At 35.8% G+C, this 17,471-nt stretch overlaps 1 protein-coding gene across 2 annotated transcripts in view; it reads left to right on the forward strand.

The window, feature by feature from the left end:
• Nucleotides 1-246: 246 nt before the first annotated feature.
• Nucleotides 247-17,471, forward strand: part of LOC136034974 (junctophilin-1-like) — a 195,957-nt gene continuing 178,732 nt past the window's right edge. For both annotated transcript variants that reach the window (XM_065716536.1, XM_065716537.1), the window contains exon 1: nucleotides 247-541. In XM_065716536.1, coding sequence (XP_065572608.1) covers nucleotides 321-541 — 221 coding nt within the window. In that variant the 5' untranslated portion in view covers nucleotides 247-320. The remainder of the gene's footprint in view (nucleotides 542-17,471) is intronic.

The raw sequence follows: 17,471 nt of genomic DNA on the forward strand, positions 1-17,471 counted from the left end.
CACTCATGAATGCAAGATTTGTTTTAGTCTCAGGGGTAGTCCACAGTTTTGTAAGATTCGAGGAATCTCACCGCCTCGTGTTTGAAAAAAAATATCTTAATGTGATCACCTTTTACTCAAGTCTGGCCATGACATCCCTCGGAGAGGTAAAGCTCAGGAAGTTCCAAGCGTTATATCGGGCAAATACGCCTGCGTACTTCTCGGAGATACCTAATAGCGGTTATATCTGGAACTCTTGTAATACACAGCAATAGATCTCTTCAGTTCTAAAGATTCCTCATAAGTTAAACTGTTTTTGGAATGTATAGCAGTCTGGAATAATGCAGCCGTCGCCACAGCCCACCATGTCCATAGCCACAGTTGGCTCACGACAAGTTCATGGGGGCAGATTTGATTTTGACGATGGGGGAACATATTGTGGTGGTTGGGAGGATGGGAAAGCCCACGGACATGGTGTTTGCACAGGCCCTAAAGGACAGGGTGAATATGCAGGCTCTTGGCACTATGGATTTGAAGTATCTGGGATCTATACATGGCCTAGGTAAGACAACTGTGAGCTGAAGGGAAATTAAATTCGACCCTTTAAATTAGTTACACTGGTCATCTAAATTTGAAACAAAATCATATGTCTGAGAATTTGAAGTTCAAAAATAAAAGTCTTAAAGCTGAATGTTATTAAGGGTCTTATTATGGGCTGGGATAATCGAAATGATAGGCTAAATAGTTTTGGCTTGTTTTTTTTTAACTCACTGGACACCATACTGTGTTTGGTTTTGATGGGCAACCATTTTATGTGAGTACAAGCACAAGTTCTGGGAGTTCAATCGAGGGTGGGGGGGGCTCCAATCAATAAACGTAAAAAATGTATATAAGAAACGTAAAAATGTTGTAAAAACTTAGCGGGAAAGAGAGGGAAAAGGATCAAGTACCATTCGTTTGCACACCCCCTGTGTATTTACCCTTTTTGAATTCCCTAAGACCCTAGACTTGGATCGTTTTCTCTGGTCCATACTAACTGTGAAAGAAATATATTTATTAAATTTGTTTTTTTCACAGAACTACAAAATGCTTTTCATGCACATTTGGAGTCCTGGAACAATGTTCATTCAGTTCACAAATTCCTCCAGTAGAAATATTTGGGCAACCAAACCGTTTATTGAGTATAACATCTCCCATTAATGCTTAAAAAAGCAACATCTTAGACTTCCAGAATGTTTTCTATGTACATTCAGAGTCTTGGAACAACATAGATTCTACTACTACTAAAATCTCACCACAGCACAAAAACGCCTCAGCCAATATAGCTTGGCGCACTTCTCCTCCATCCCTACATATTCCAAGCCTCCCTCTTTGTATCCTCACAGGAAGTTCCCATTTCCCTCAAGTCTTTCTTACGAAATCCTCCCACCCCAACCAAGTACGACCTGCTTTCTGTTTAGCCCAAGACAGTTGGCCAAAATTTACAAAAATTTCCCAAGTAGATAAATTGGGGAGCCATAGCACTTATAGAGCATACTATCTCTCAAAATTACTATAAAAAGGAACAGCAAGTTCAAACGAAAATAAACTTAGAAAAATAAGGTTTGAAGGAGTACCGAAGTTAAGTAACTAAAATTGAATTGCTTGCTTTCAGCCAAAATCCTTAAGGTATATTATACCCTCCAAAGTAGACATATTATGGCCTCTGAAACTGAAAAGCTCAACATAGAGTTTTTCCATAATCTTAAATCAATTGGTTTTCTTGAAATTTTCGTTCGTATTGACCCTGTCTGGGCTGAAAAAGCTTCGTAATTACTACAAACAGAAGCATCCGGATTAAACTAGACTAATCTCTGATAAATAAATTTTAAAGGACTCCCAAAATTAAGTAGCTAAAATTAAATTTATAGCTATCAGCTATACTTTTTTCATTGCGTTGTGGCCTCTGGAACTGAATACTCAATATACAGTTTTTTTGATAGTTCTAAATCGAATGACTATCTCATTCAGAATTTTTGTTCGACAGCGTTTTGGTCCTTTTTGGGCTTAAATTACCATGTAATTATTATATTATAACCATTTTTAGAATAAGAAGAGTACTATAATAAAATCATTAATTGGTGAGATTTCCGGGAATAAATATAATTATATGTTAAATTACTGTGTAGTTAAATTATTCTCTAGTTACTACAGACAGATGCATAATTGTCAGAGTGGACTGACTTTAAAATGAAGGTTTTGAACTATTCCCTCCTCCCCTAAACAAAACAACAAATACATTTTAACCTTTTTTTCATATATAATAAAAACAGTTAAATGAAATCGCTAATTGCAGAGCTTTCCAGGAATTGATATCGTTATATATTAAAAACACAGTTTCTTTTCATTGGTTCTTTCCAGTTGTCTCGATTATTATATGGATCTATTTTTTATTCGTCGTCTAGATTTTCAAAACTAAATCACCATGTTCAAAATACATATAATTTTCAATGAAAGACAAAAGACGGAATAGACTTTAAAACTTCTAGGGGTAGGGGTGGGGGAAAAGGGCAGCAGCCAAAGCCCTGTTAGTAGCCACTTTTGTTCGTTTTAAGATTGAGTTGACCTTTCAATTTAATTTTACTTGCTTTAAGATTTATTGATTCATCTATACCAGCATTTACCAGTAATCTTTAATAATAATTTTTCGTCATTTTGAGTTTGAATTATTACAGAAATTTATTTTTGCTGGTCTTAAATTTAATATGGCTCTTTAATTTTCTTTGAAAAAATTCTTTTTTGGAAAGTTTTTTTCCTAATGAATAACAATAATAATCCGATCTTTATGTTTGACATAAGCATTTATTTTAATTTCTGTTTGTATTAGGTTTTAATTATTCTTTAACAGTAATTTCCGGTCATTTTGAGCATAAATTTATTTCTGGTCCTAAATTTAATATGGTTCTTTAATTTTCTTTAGAAACTTCTTTTTTGGAGTTTTTTAACTTAATAAAAAGAAAAAAAATACCGAACGGCTAAGGTTGTGCCAGTTTTACTGAGAGGGGCTTAGGGTCCCTCTCTCCACTGAAATCCGTTTTCCGAATTTCTGTGCACTTCTTATTATGCTTATCCAGTAAAACTTGTTTTTATATCCCCCCTTATTTGTTTTCTTGCCTGATTTTCTTTAGACCAGATTACATCGTATTGAAGGAGTTGTTTTAGAAACTTCAAAAACGGCTCTTCGATTGGAGAAATTGAAAAAGCTAGTGCCCTTTTTAATATTGGAAAGTGACTGGATGGCAACCAGCTTCCCTCCCACCATTTCCCCGAACAGATTGAATCAAAATTTTGAGATGTCAGCGTAGTTAAAATATCCGGAAGCCATGTCATCATGGATGACAGCCCCCCAAAAGCCCCCAGGGCAAGGGTTGTAAGTTATGGCTTGGGCATATAAGGTTTGTATAGAAAGTGTGGTTGTATGAACTACGGAGGGGGGGGGGGGTGGATCATTGGATTTTTTATAAGATTGTTTTAGTGACCTTTTTAAGTTTCAAAGTAATCGGAGGGCGGATATCCCCCACACCTTGTATTTTCCCGAAATGTATTTTATAGAAATTTTGAGATGAACTCTTGTTGTCGGAAAAGCTTCGAAAAAGATTGGAAATTGGAAGAGGCCTTTTTACTAGTCAAAAGTGACTGAGGGGCAACAATCCTCCCCCACAACTATCGATTTCTGAAACAAAACTAGTCGAAATTTTAAGATTTTCATTTTGTTTAGCATAGTTTAGGAGGTCTGAAAACTAGGTATTTGAGGATGGAACCTCCCCTTCCTCACAGCCCTTAGCGCAAGTGCTAAAAGCTATACCCTGAGGGTATATAAGGTTTTTACAGAATGGTTGGTCGCATAAAGTCTAGAGGGGACTCATTGGTACGGAAATCGGATGTTCTAGTGCCCTTTTTAATATTCAAAGTGATCAGGGGCAGCCACACCCCCCCCATCATATTTTCCAAAAATACATCCGACAGAAATTTTGTAATGGCCATTTGTTCAAAAATAGTCCAAAGATCAAACAGTTAGTGGTAACGAACTGTATTTAAGGAGACACCCGACTCAATATTAACCGAGACTCTAAAAACTGAACTTTGATACAAATTGATATATCAAAAGAATTGACTTATTATGCTGATTTTAAATTTATAAGTTTCATTAGCTTTAGTCTTGTCGATTAAAGGCTACAATCCTGAGAAAATTTGCATTATTTTCAAAAAGGGAGAGAGCCCCCTGAAAGTATTAGAATCTTAATGAAAATTACACCATCAGATTTAGGGTATCAGAAAACCCTACTGTAGTGGTTTCAAGCTCCTATCTACAAAATGTGGAATTTTGTATTTTTGCCAGAAGAAAGATCACGGATGTACGTTTATTAGTTGTTTTTTTTCTTTTTTTTCTTTTGTATCAACCCTGTGGTCCTAAAATATCGGAAGAGGGCTCACTCGAACGAAAATCAGAAGTCCTAGTACCCTTTTTAAGTGATCAAATAGATTGGAAGGCAGCTAGGCCCCCTCCACCGCCCCCCTTTTCCAAAAATAGTCTGATCAAAATTTTGGGATAGCCGTATCGTTCATCCTAGTTGAAAGGCCCAAACACTATGGCTTTCAGTATAACCTGACCTCCTCCCCCACAGCTCTTGGGGAAAGGTCTTTAAGTCTTAAAATTTGCTCATTTTTTACACGTGGTATTTGTTATTGTGAAGTACATATACATTTTCTGGTAGGGGGGATGCCTACGGGGGGATTTTCTGTGGGGAGGGAAGTATCCAGGAGGTAAACTTGCCAAAGAAAATTATACACTGGAGGAATTTGCCAGAATTCCTATAAAAATTATTTTTAAATGTCTTGCTTTCTCTTTTCCGTCTTAATTTTGTGCGTGGAGCTGTTAAGGGTAGTTTTCCGGGGTAAATTTTCACCGGAATTAAATTGTCCAGATGACAATTCTGTTTTTTCAACGGAACATTTGAAAAGTGTTCATTTTCAACTGAAAGTAAGGAGCAACATAAAAACCTAAAACGAAAAGAAATTATTATTAAATGTATGAAGGAGATTGCCCTCTATCAACACTTCGCTCTTTACGCTAATGTTTATATTTTGTCCCAATTCTTTAAGAACCACTCCTGAAATGCAAGGGACGTTTAATTAGAACAGTAGGAAGCTTTTTTAAAAGTACTAAAAAACTTAGCGTAAAGAGCGAGGTGTCTTTTGACACCCCCGGAAAAGTTTTGATGGTGTTCCCCCCTTCTTCGAAAATCAGGCAATTTTTTTCAGGCTCTTAGGTTTGGATGAGCAAGATCAAACTTAGTGAGTCTTATATATTTAGAATTAGCATAAAAAGTCTATGCTTTGGTGTATCTATTGATATTATTAAATAAAAAGACTAATTTTTTTAGCTGAAAGTAAGGAGCGACATTAAAACTTAAAACGAACAGAAATTACTCCGTATATGAAATGAGTTGTCCCCTCCGCAATCCCTCGCTCTTTACGCTAAAGCTTTTAATTGTTTTAAAAAGTAGAATTGTGGCAAAGAGTCAAACTTTAGCGTAAAGAGCGAGGGATTGCGGAGGGGACAACTCATTTTATATACGTAGTAATTTCTGTTCGTTTTAAGTTTTAATGTCGCTCCTTACTTTCAGCTAAAAAAATTAGTTTTTTTTATTTAATTTCTGAACGTTTTTGAATTAATGCATGTTTGGTTTTGGCTCTCCGCACATAAATTATTAAAATGAAATTTTTATATTAATTCTTTTTTTGGCTAAATGGCTTTCTCTTAGTTTTGATCAGACGATTTTGAGAAATAAGGGGTGGAGAAGGAGGCCTAGTTGCCCTCCAATTTTTCGGTTACTTAAAAATGCAACTAGAACTTTTAATTTTTAACGAACGTTTTTATTAGTAAAAAATATACGTAACTTAAGAATTAACTTACGTAACAAACTTTCATAACCTTATATTTTTATTATGTATACGAGGGGGTTTGTACCCTCGTTAATACCTCGCTCTTTACACTAAATCGTAAGTTTTGTCCCAATTCTTTAAGAATGACCCCTGAATCAGAAAGGCCGTAGAATAAATAGTTGAAATTACTAAAAATACTTTAGCATAAAGAGTAAGGTATTTATCTCCTCCTAAATACCTCGCTCTTTATGCTAAAGTATTTTTAGAACCCCTCATATACGTAATAATCTCTGTTCGTTTTAAGTTTCAATGCTACTTCTTCCTTTCATTTGAAAAAACGTTTTCATGTTTATTTTTCATTGTTTTCTTATAGTAATGCTAGAGAATCCTGCGCCCTTTTCATTGAATTTTTCTTCCCCCATGATTGATTCCTCGAAGGAAAGATCCTCCAAAATAGCCCCCTCTCCTCAGCCCCACCCCAAAACAAAATAAAATCCACCTGAAAACGTCTGTACACTTCCCAATAACCATTACTGTATGTAAACACTGGTCAAAGTTTGTAACTTGCAGCCCCTCCCCCAGGGATTGTGGGGGAGTAAGTCATCCCCAAAGACATAGTTATTATGTTTTTCGACTATGCTGAACAAAATGGCTATCTCAAAATTTTGATCCGTTGACTTTGGGAAAAAAATGAGCGTGGGAGGGGGCCTATAAGCCCTCCAATTTTTTTTGTCACTTAAAAAGGGCACTAGAACTTTTTATTTCTGTTAGAATGAGCCCTCTTGCAACATTCTAGGACCACTTGGTCGATACGATGACCCCTGGGGAAAAAAAAAAAAAAAAAAAAAAAAAAAAAAAACAAATAAACACGCACCCGTGATTTGTCTTCTGGCAAAAAATACAAAATTCCACATTTTTGTAGATAGGAGCTTGAAACTTCTACAGCAGGGTTCTGTGATACGCTGAATCTGATGGTGTCATTTTTGTTAACATCCTACGACTTTTAGGGGATGTTTCCCCCTATTTTCCTAAATAAGGCAAATTTTATCAGGCTCGTAACTTTTGATGGGTAAGACTAAACTTGATGAAACTTATATATTTAAAATGAGCATTAAAATACGATTCTTTTGATGTAGCTATTGATATCAAAATTCAATTTTTTAGAGTTTTGGTTACTATTGAGCCGGGTCGCTCGTTACTACAGCTCGTTACCACGAACTGTTTGAAAGTTCTGCTTTTCAAGTTGTTCCTTCACTATTCAGCCGAGTCACTCCTTGCCTATAGCTCGTTATAACGAACTGCTGAGAATACAGTAGAGAACAATGGCACCCAAAAGAGTTTTTTTTTCCAGAGGGGAAGGGATTTGGAGAGAGAATGAAGTAATGGTTGAAGACGCGCTTTGTTTTCCATAATTTTTGTATCTTACCCATATATTCAAAAATCTGGCTTTTTTTGCATATATTTCAACTTCAAGGGAGGAGGTGAAATGCTTAATATACCCTCTTCTTTGCATCCTAAATAGATATAGGTTGAACAGTAGCACAAATAGTTATTAGCTAAAAATTACTTATAGAATTTTTTATATTTCTAAATTGACTGTACGCAGCAGAGGCCAAGGGTCTATTCCCTCCCAAGAAAAATGTTTAATATTTATGATTTGATCTAAGCGTTTTTATAATCTCCCTATAGATTGTATCTTTTTACTATTTTGAACAAATTTTAGGTTTTAAATCAGTGTAAAATAGAGATTCTTTCGATACCATATATTGTTATCAAACTTGCGTTTTAAATTTCAATCTTTATTGGTACGGTAGCTTTTTACTGAGAGTTCAATATCATAGATTATTCGATTGATATTCGAAAGTTTTGGTCAAGAATAAGCTTGAAATGTCGCTTTTTTATGAATTTTATTACAGACTTGAAATGGCGACAAAACCATGTAGGGTCAAACGAAAAGTGGGCCGTCCAGAATAGGGTAGGAGGGTGTAGTAAGAGAAAATTTAATGGAAACGGGAGCTTTTTGGGAAGACTTGAAGAGGTCTTGAATAGACTAGGATGTAGTATTAGTAGTAGTAGTAGACTTTATCGGTTTGAAATCTGAGAAAGTAGTTTAATATATTTTGCATAATAATGCGAAGCAACGAATGAAAAAGTTGTTTTACTATTCAAATGAAGAAAGAAAATAACAAGTGAACCCTTTGCCCCTCTCAGAATTTGAAGTTCAAAGTCAATTTCGAAGTCCAAATTGACCAACGTTCGTGATCTATCCTTCATACTAATAAGAGGTTTAAGTGTAACCCATCCCCAGCCCCATGGGCGAGTGGTCCTCCTTTCTTAGAACTACTTATTTGGACTAAGCAAGCAACATGGATTTGTAAAGAATAAGTTTGCATATTACAAAATTATACTGGGCGTGAAATAAGAGGATATATTTGGAAGCTTTCGTGAACAGAGGTAGGAGTGGTGGGACAACCCCTAAGACCAAGATGTGTCCAAAGAACCCCAGCCTTGAAATTTATTTTGCATTATGATATGGAAGTTAGTCTCTGAAATTCTAGTCCCCCCCCCCTGCCAAAGTTTGTTTAAAAAATTAAGTTTGAATAGACGAAATTGTCATTGCCTAGGCGCCGAAACTGTGGATAAATAGTAGCAAGGGTCCTAAAAAGAGGATGTTCCCCCTCAGGTCAAGGGTAACCCTGAAAGTGACATAAAGAGGAAGGAAATTTGAATAAACAAAGCTTTTTTTCAAAGGCAGTGAGGTACGACATTAAAGCATAAGGCAAACGCATATTTTTTTACACAAGAAGAGGGGGTTTCGCGTTTACCCCCTTAGACACTCCGCTTCTTACACTGAAGCTTTAACATATTATGGGATACTCGATGTACCAAAAGTAACAAATTAGCGTACTTAGTGAGGGGTCAAGGTAAGAAGTAACCCCTCTTACACATAGGATGAAAACTATTCGTTTTAAGTTTTAACCTTACTATTAGTTTCGTTTGAAATACTTTATCTTATTAATTTATCTCAATGATGAATTGTCAAATGGATTTGAATTTAGTTATAAAGGAAATAGATTGCCATTTCTTTTTTTTATAGAGAGGCCGGTTGTCATAAAATATTTATATTCTTTCTCGTTCTGTGTCAGGTTGAAATCGTTTAAGGATATCTTTGCCGCGAGGTGTCGCCAACATTCCATTTTATGGCGACTATCCAGGACTTTCTGTAGAGTCCAAGCCAAAATCTATTTATCCGAATTCCTTTAGAAACGACGCTTCTAACTTAGTATTGTAAATCGCTATGCACTTTATTTCAAATTGAGATGATTTGAAAAATGAAAAAGAGGAAAAGGTATATGGTAAAAGTTTGTTTTGTGGGTTAGCCGCCCAAAGAACTAGTAAGCGATTATAAATTCAACAAAAATTTATACCCTCTCGAGGGCGTAAAGTTTCCTGGGTTTCTGGGCACTTCTTAATCGAATTAAACAAGTGAATAAAATTTAACTACCCCCCACACAAAAAACACAAAAAATTATGTGCATGTTCCTAACAAAAGGTCCTCAATTAAGTACTCAGTTTTAAAAACCGGTCTTTTTCTAGACACTACTTATCGGATTGCGTTTCATTTATATCACCAATTTCAGGGTTATTAATGATGTAGTTGATATGGCAGGACAAATTCAAACTATTCCAAAAATCCTGTCTATGGTTAAATATTTTATCACAGACAATTTAGTGTTTTTGACTACGGTAATCCAAAAGACGTCAATTCGCATTGCAGGATTATTTTGTTTCAAAAAGGGATAGTTGAAAACGTGAAAAAAAGACATAAAAGAGGAGAGGATATTGCAGCGATCTTTTATTGCAAACAATACAATGGTTTCTGCTACTGGCGCTATTAATTTAAATAGGCGCTATTTAAATAAGTTCTTACATTTACATAGTAATTACTCTTTAAATCATACAGCACAAGGAATAAAAGCCTATATGAGCTTACAATTAAATGTTTATTCTATTTTAATAAAACGAAACAAACCACATAGAGTGACCATTATGGCTGATGTTGGAGTTCTAAGAGCAGGAATTTCGGAAACAGTATATTCATCAAAAGAATTCAATTTTAATGTTTATTTAATATTCTTAAATTTTATTAAGATTAGAGTTACCTATCAAAACTTATTAAGAAAGCAGTTGTATAATTTTAGAAGGGGAATAAAGGCTCTTCTAAAAATATCATCTTGATGAAGACTACGTAATCAAATTCAATGTATCTAAGAACCCTGGAAACTAGATTCTAGCGTTTAGTGTCCCAGATATGAGATATCTGTTTGTGTTTCAAGTGCTTGTGCATCGAACCAGAAATAAAGTAATTTTAGGGATTTTATTTTAACACAAATTTTGGCCGCTGCGTTTCAGTTTTTTGTAACAGATTAGATTGCACCCAAGTGAAATGCCACATTCAGACAGTTTGGCCAGAATAGAAAAGAACACACGTTCTGAGGCTACCGATCAGTTAAGATTGTTAAACATTATCGCATTCAAATTTTTGCATATAACCTCTTTCATCACCCCTTAAGGTGACTCATTCCGTCCTAAAACAAACAAATTAGGCCTATGTATCAAACAGTTCGTGGTAACGAATTGTAGTAAGGAGCAACCCGCCTCAATAGTAACCAAAACTCTAAAAAACGGAATTTTGATACCAATAGTTACATCAAAAGAATGGCATTTTAGTGCCATTATATATAAGTTTCATCAGGTTTAATTATAACAATCAAAAGTTAAGAGCCTGAAAAAATTTGCCTTATTTTAGAAAATAGGGGAAAATATTAAAACTTAAAACGAACAGAAATTACTCCGTATATGAAAGGGGCTTTTCATCCTCAACGCCCCACTCTTTACGCTAAAGTTTGACTCTTTCTCTCGACTCTACTTTTTAAAACAGTAAACAACTTTAGCGTAAAGAGCCGGGCATTGAGGAAGGAACATATACGGAGTCATTTCTGTTCGTTTTAAGATTTAATGTCATTCTTAACTTTCAGTTAAAAAAACTTGTTTTTTTTACTTAATAAGATAAAGGATTGAAACAGATAACAACTTCAGAGCTTCATTCGAATGAACTGCTTCATTTGAGACTTATTCGTTTGTGTATACTTTGTATGTTTTATATGTGTATAATTTGTATGTTTGTGTGTACACATGTGATTGTGCATACTGTTTACATGCACAAAACTTTGAAGGGACCGTAACGATCACTCGGTGGAGAGTGAGGCTAGCGTGAAATCTCAAAATGTACTTTCTAATGTCCTTATTTTCCAATTGTTGTGAAGAATTCTTCTGGTCAATATGGAGAAAGAAGCAGGGTGGCACTCTTATACATTTTCCACTTAGAGGGAAATATTCAAATTAGAAAAAATGCTCTTAATTTTGAAAACTAATTTTAACAGAATGGATGATGATGGGTAGTGATTTCGAGAATAAAATGGAATAGCGCATTCACATCCTTAGCTATACAGAGGGGAGGTAGAAGGTGAAATTGCCCTGAGGCAAGGTTATGTAGAGGAGCCTCCTGCCTTTAAAAAATCATAAAATTGTGGCTTCAAAATATACTTTCTTTGGGTATTTCCAACACCCTTTGAAAATCTTTTTAGAGGTTATGCTGGGTTCCAGGCAGGGGCGTCGTTTGGGGGTGGGGCAAGGGGGCAGTCGCTTTCCCAATAATGTGGAGAAAGGAATTATTATATATCCCATGCCCCTTGACTCCAGATATAAATCCTTTTTCTTGCCCCCTTACCCCCAATAAAAATGCTAGAGATTTGCCCTTGGTTCAATTATCAATTTTATCAATTTATTCAAAAAGAAAAGAAAACACATAACAACAATAATAATAAAGATCCTAGAAGCGAACTTGTTAAGGACCAAAACAACAAAAAATTGTAAATGAAAAAGAGAGAGAAGAAAAAAAAAAGAAAAAAAAAGAGAAAACAAGGGTAATTAAAGCAAATTGAACAAACATTTAGAGAAATATAATATCAAGATTTTAGTACATTATTATATAGCGTCCGAAAACTTGTGGATAGCTCGACACTGGAGGGTATTACATTCCATTGAATTATAGATTTATAAATTGGGGATCGCTGTGCGGAACTAGAGATACACCTGGGGACAATGAAGGAACGGTTGGATGAACGGAGACAGTGGCCTTCAGAATTATTACTATTAAAATAAGTTAATAAGTGGGGAGGAAGATTTTTATGGTAAGCGGAATATGCAAGGGATAGATTTAACTTTTTGATGATTTGTTCAAAAGGGATAATACCAAAATCGGAGTACAAGTCCTTGGTGGGATATAGTCGTGGCAACCGAAAAACTGCTTTGACGGCACGGTTTTGAGCAGATTTTAATTTATTGGTAACTGAAGGATAAGTATTGCCCCATACAGATCCGCAGTATGAGATATATGGGTAAATAAAAGAATAATAAAGGGTGACAAGGATATCGAGAGGAAGAAAATAATTCACACGATTAATTATACTTACCTGTCGCAAAATTATGGCTCTAACATAGGACACATGTGTTGCAAATGATAGGCAGGAGTCTATGTGGACACCAAGAAACTTGGCAACTTCGACCTGCGGGAGGAGATTGGTAGAATATTTTAGGCCAAGTGCTGGCTGAACTTCATTTTTTTTGTAAGGGGTTTGAAATAATACCACCTGACTTTTCTTGCTGTTAATGGTCATGCAGTTAACGAGACACCACTCCTGTACTCTATTCAGAAGGGTTTGAGTAGAGGTGACGACGGATGGTAAATTAGGACCGGTGATGAAAAAGTTGCTATCGTCAGCAAAAAGTACTGGGTGCACTGATGGGCCCAGGTCCGTAATCAAATCATTAATATAAAGGAGAAAAAGTATTGGACCAAGAACAGAGCCCTGTGGGACGCCCCTCCGGACAGGTAGGGGATGTGAAGTCACCCCGCCCAGTCTCACACTCTGTACTCTACCAGAGAGATAAGAGCCGAACCATGAGAAAGGAACTCCGCGAATCCCTAGGTTATTGAGTTTACTTAATAAAACACTGTGATCAACCATGTCAAAGGCCTTTGAAAAATCCAGAAATAAGCCCAATACAGTATTTTTAAGGTCAAGTTGGGAACGTATAAACTGTGTGGCGTCTATTAGTGCATGAGCAGTTGAAAATTTGGCACGGAAGCCATATTGATGAGGAGAAATCAACGAATCTGATGACTGATTCCCAAATACAAAGGGAGAAAGACGTCGGAATATAATTCTCTCGAGCACCTTAGATATAACTGGGAGAAGTGAGATTGGACGATAATTGCTTATCTCAGACGGATCGCCTTTTTTATGAATCGGGATAACAATTGCTGATTTAAATATTTCTGGGAAGACTCCATTGGTCATAGACAGGTTTGCTATGTGCACAATGGGTTCACAAATATAGGAAGATACGGTCCTAAGAAGCTTATTACTTATGCCAAAGAAGTCAGGTGTACTACTATTAGAGAGAGATACGATAACTTGAAGCACCTCTTTGCGATCAGTTGGAGAGAAAAACATGGATCTGGGATTCTTGCTAGGGTGTACTGACTGTGAGAAGGAACAGGAGTTAGCATTTGGGATATTAGTGAAATAATTATTAAAAGCATCCGGTACTAAAATTGGGTCAATTAATCTGCCACTGATGTCCCTAAGATTAATAGGAACAGATCTTGAATTCCTTTTTTTTGAAAGGATTTCATTTATTGTAGACCAAATTTTTTGCAAGTTCCCTTTGCAGTGAGAGATTTTTGAATAATAATAATTTTTCTTTGCTTCCCGGATGAGTTTGGTATATATGTTTTTGTATTTTTTATAATTAGTCAGGTCAATAACGTTACTGGTTTTGCAAGCTAACTTATATAGGTCATTTTTTCGGTATGAAGAGATTATCAGGCTATTTGACATCCAGGGGCGTATATGGGTAGTTTTTCGGTTTGATTTACGAACTGGAAAGGTTGAACTAATAAGATCACTCAATCCCTGTGTGAAACTACTTGTGGCTGAATTAACATCCTGACAATCCAGAGTCTTGGACCAGTCGAAGGATTTCAAACAATCCGTGAACCGGTTCATATTCACAGTATTATATATTCTATTAGACGTAGGGGTATTAGTTCTACGGGGTTGAGTAGCTGATAGGGAGGGTAAGGAAAGATAGATTGGAAAGTGATCTGACAGGTCAGAAAATATTATTTTGGAGGACAGGTGGTTTCCCAGGGAAGTGGATACAAAAATGTTATCAATTAAAGTAGCGGTAGACCTCATGGGATCAACTCTAGTAGGAAAAAGGATTGTGGGAAGAAGACCACTTGAGGTAAATGTTTCAAAGAAGGTATCACTATCATTGTTATTGCTAACATTTAATAAATTACAATTGAAGTCCCCAAAAACTATTGCCTTCTTTTGTGGTAAATTAATAAAACTAGAAAAATCATCAAACTGATTACAAAAGAAAGGTGTCGGAAATGAGGGTGGTTTATAAAATAACGAAAAAATAAAAGAATTCTCGTCTACACTTATGTCGACGATTATTGAATAAATGCATCTATTATTTATAGGTTGCGAGAACAAGAATTCACAATCGAATAGTCTGGTGAATTTTAGACTTGATCGGATGTAAAGAGAAATGCCGCCAGAGGACTTGGTTAATTTTCTTTCAATATGAATAGCTTGAAAGCCAGTGAGGGAAAATTCATTAGTATCATCAATTTCTGAAAGCCACGTCTCCGTTATTCCAATTACGTCGAAAGGGCAGTAACCATTTGTTAAAATTAAATCTTTAAAATTAGCCCACTTATCCCGTATGCTTCTGATATTAAAGCAAATTACATTAAGTTTGGTCTCTTCCATTAGCTTAGGTTTCACATTTTTCACAAAATCAAAAGTGTCGAGATATTTACAGTTAATTTGGTTTAAAGGGCTATCGGGGCTAGCTAAGGTGTTGGTGGACAGATTATTTTGGTCATCGTAATAATTAAAAACAACATTATTGCACAGTGACAAATTATTAAGAAACGTAAAATCTTGTAAAGTACTTGTACTTGTGTTTGTTTGACTGTTCATTTCTTAAGCAGTAGTTTCTGTGCTTCTGGACATTTATACGAATAACAGGGGTGGTCGGAGGAGCCACAGAGAGCACATTTCATGACAAGTTGACACGGGTTTTCTTTGGAGTTCTGGTGGTCACCAGCGCATTTAGAGCATCTCGGGGAAGCTTTACAGTTATTTGCAGTATGGCCGTAGCACTGGCATTTGTAGCACTGGGTAGGCAAAAACTTGTACTCAGTTATAGGTAGACGCTCGTAACCAATAACAAGGGGATTCTCAGTGGCATAGTTTAGGTGGTCACGTGACTCAAACTTTAATCGAAAAGACCTCGTACTTCCTAACTGAACAACTTCTATACAGTTATTAGCGAGATCACATAGGTCACTTTTAGATGTTCCGTCAGGCACTCGGCGTACTATACCGAAAAAGGCAGGACTCTTCACTTTAGCATTAATGGATTGGTCTACTTTGCTTAATGCATCTGCCAAAGTATTGGCGGCACCCTTGTCCGACAGAACTACTTGCCATGCATCCCTCCTAGGCCTCAAAACAACTATGCTTGAACTGACACCCCCACAAGCTTTATCCAGGAAATCTTTTCGAGCGTCAGGATTATTCAAGTTTTTTGGTGGATTTTTCACAATAACTGAATAGGACGGTTTTGCGGGTGGGGGAGGTTTCATATCAGGAATAGTTTGCACGACTGACCTTGCTTTATGGTGCTCAGCGAAGCTTTTAAATTCCATGTAGAGTTCATTAACCTTTCGAGTTAACGTAGCTGTTGTCTCCCCTGGCACACATGGGACCTGATCTGGCTCGAAAATCAGATACTGAGGTAGGCTGATCTTTTTCTCATCACAAAGATCAAAGGCTCGAACCATATCACTTACATTATCAGTCACTTTGGGGCGCTCAGTTACCCTAGTAATAGAGGCGTCAGCCCACAAAATCTTCTTTGCTTCAATTAACATATCTCCTTTGAAAAAATCGCAAGCAATTTTTACAATATTATCAGCTGAACAACCTGCATTTCTAGCCCGTGAAATGAAATTCAACACGGGATTCAAGACAAGTCTTTCACCTGGCATCATCCGGTGAAATGATCAAATTTCATCAAAATTCGTGGGCGGGGCCACAATAGTTGTCAGTAAAAGCAATAGCAAATCAGGTAGTAATACTCACAAGATATATATTCAGAAGTTGCGTACACAATTTTAATTATCCAAAATCCAATTATTCAAAGCAAATTGTTAACAGCACGTTACACAACTTAAATAGTTGCGTACACGATTTTAATTATCCAATTATCAAAAGCAAATTGTTCACAGCACTATATAGCATTGTACACAATTTCAATAGTTGCGCATTCTAGTGCAGTAAATATTGCAATTAAGTAGCAGAGCGATACTTTCGACCCACTTCGGTCAAAAACGCCGTAATTTCCAAAATTACTTGACAGCAATTATAGCAAGACATGAAAAAAACTAATAAGTTGGAAGACGTTAAAAACTGTTCACGAGGACATACTCCCACGTGGGGGTTTGTTTTTCATCACGAAATTAATCTACATTTATGCTGACCAATATTAAGTATAAAAGGTTTCACATGGATGTAAAGAGTAATGTTAAAAGCTAAAACGAACTGAAACCATCTCAAATATCAGTACGTTTCCCACTTTCTCAGGTTCTCAGCTCTTTATGTTGAAGTTTAGCTTGAGATTTTCTGAAAACATGGTAGAATCTTACAAATGTGGTTGGTTGGTTGTTTCAATTGCTAAGAAAGTTTATTCTCGAAACATCGTGACAAAAAACTCAACTTTAGCTGGAAGAGCATGAGTATTGAGGAGCGCTATATCAAATCAAATTCAGAATAACTTCTGTCCGCTTTAAGTTTTAAATCCACTCTGTACTTAGTACTATTTTACCCACTCTGTACTATTTTTCTTTTTACTTTTATTTTCTTTTTTATTATTATTACTATTATTGTTTATATTAACTTTATTATTTAATTTATGGGTTATTTTTTATGATTTATTTATAAGAGTTCTAACTAAGCATTTGATACTACCTGGTAGTCCATGTATGTAGTTACGTAGAATTTTGTGCCAACACTAACTCTCATAAGTTTTTCTTATGCGCGAAAGTGTCGTTTCATATTTATCTATTTGTAAGTGTTAAAAACAAAAAATCAAACTTGATTTTCAACTTAGATATTTTACGAACCCACAACACTAACATCAACAGACATATACTAGCTTTCTTACCAATAAGAATTTTAACTGCTACCACTGAAAAACTTATTTGTTTATAAAAAACAGCAAATGTAAACATCATTACAACTTCCTACAGCTTTTCTCCCTGTCTGAAAATCCCTTCACATGTCCCTGCAAAATAGAGACAAGGAATTTATCTTTTCTCTTTTCAGGTGCTAAAACCGAAAAACACTAGCTCATTTAGT

The sequence above is a fragment of the Artemia franciscana genome, chromosome 13 (assembly GCF_032884065.1).
Source record: "Artemia franciscana chromosome 13, ASM3288406v1, whole genome shotgun sequence".
NCBI lineage: Eukaryota > Metazoa > Arthropoda > Branchiopoda > Anostraca > Artemiidae > Artemia > Artemia franciscana.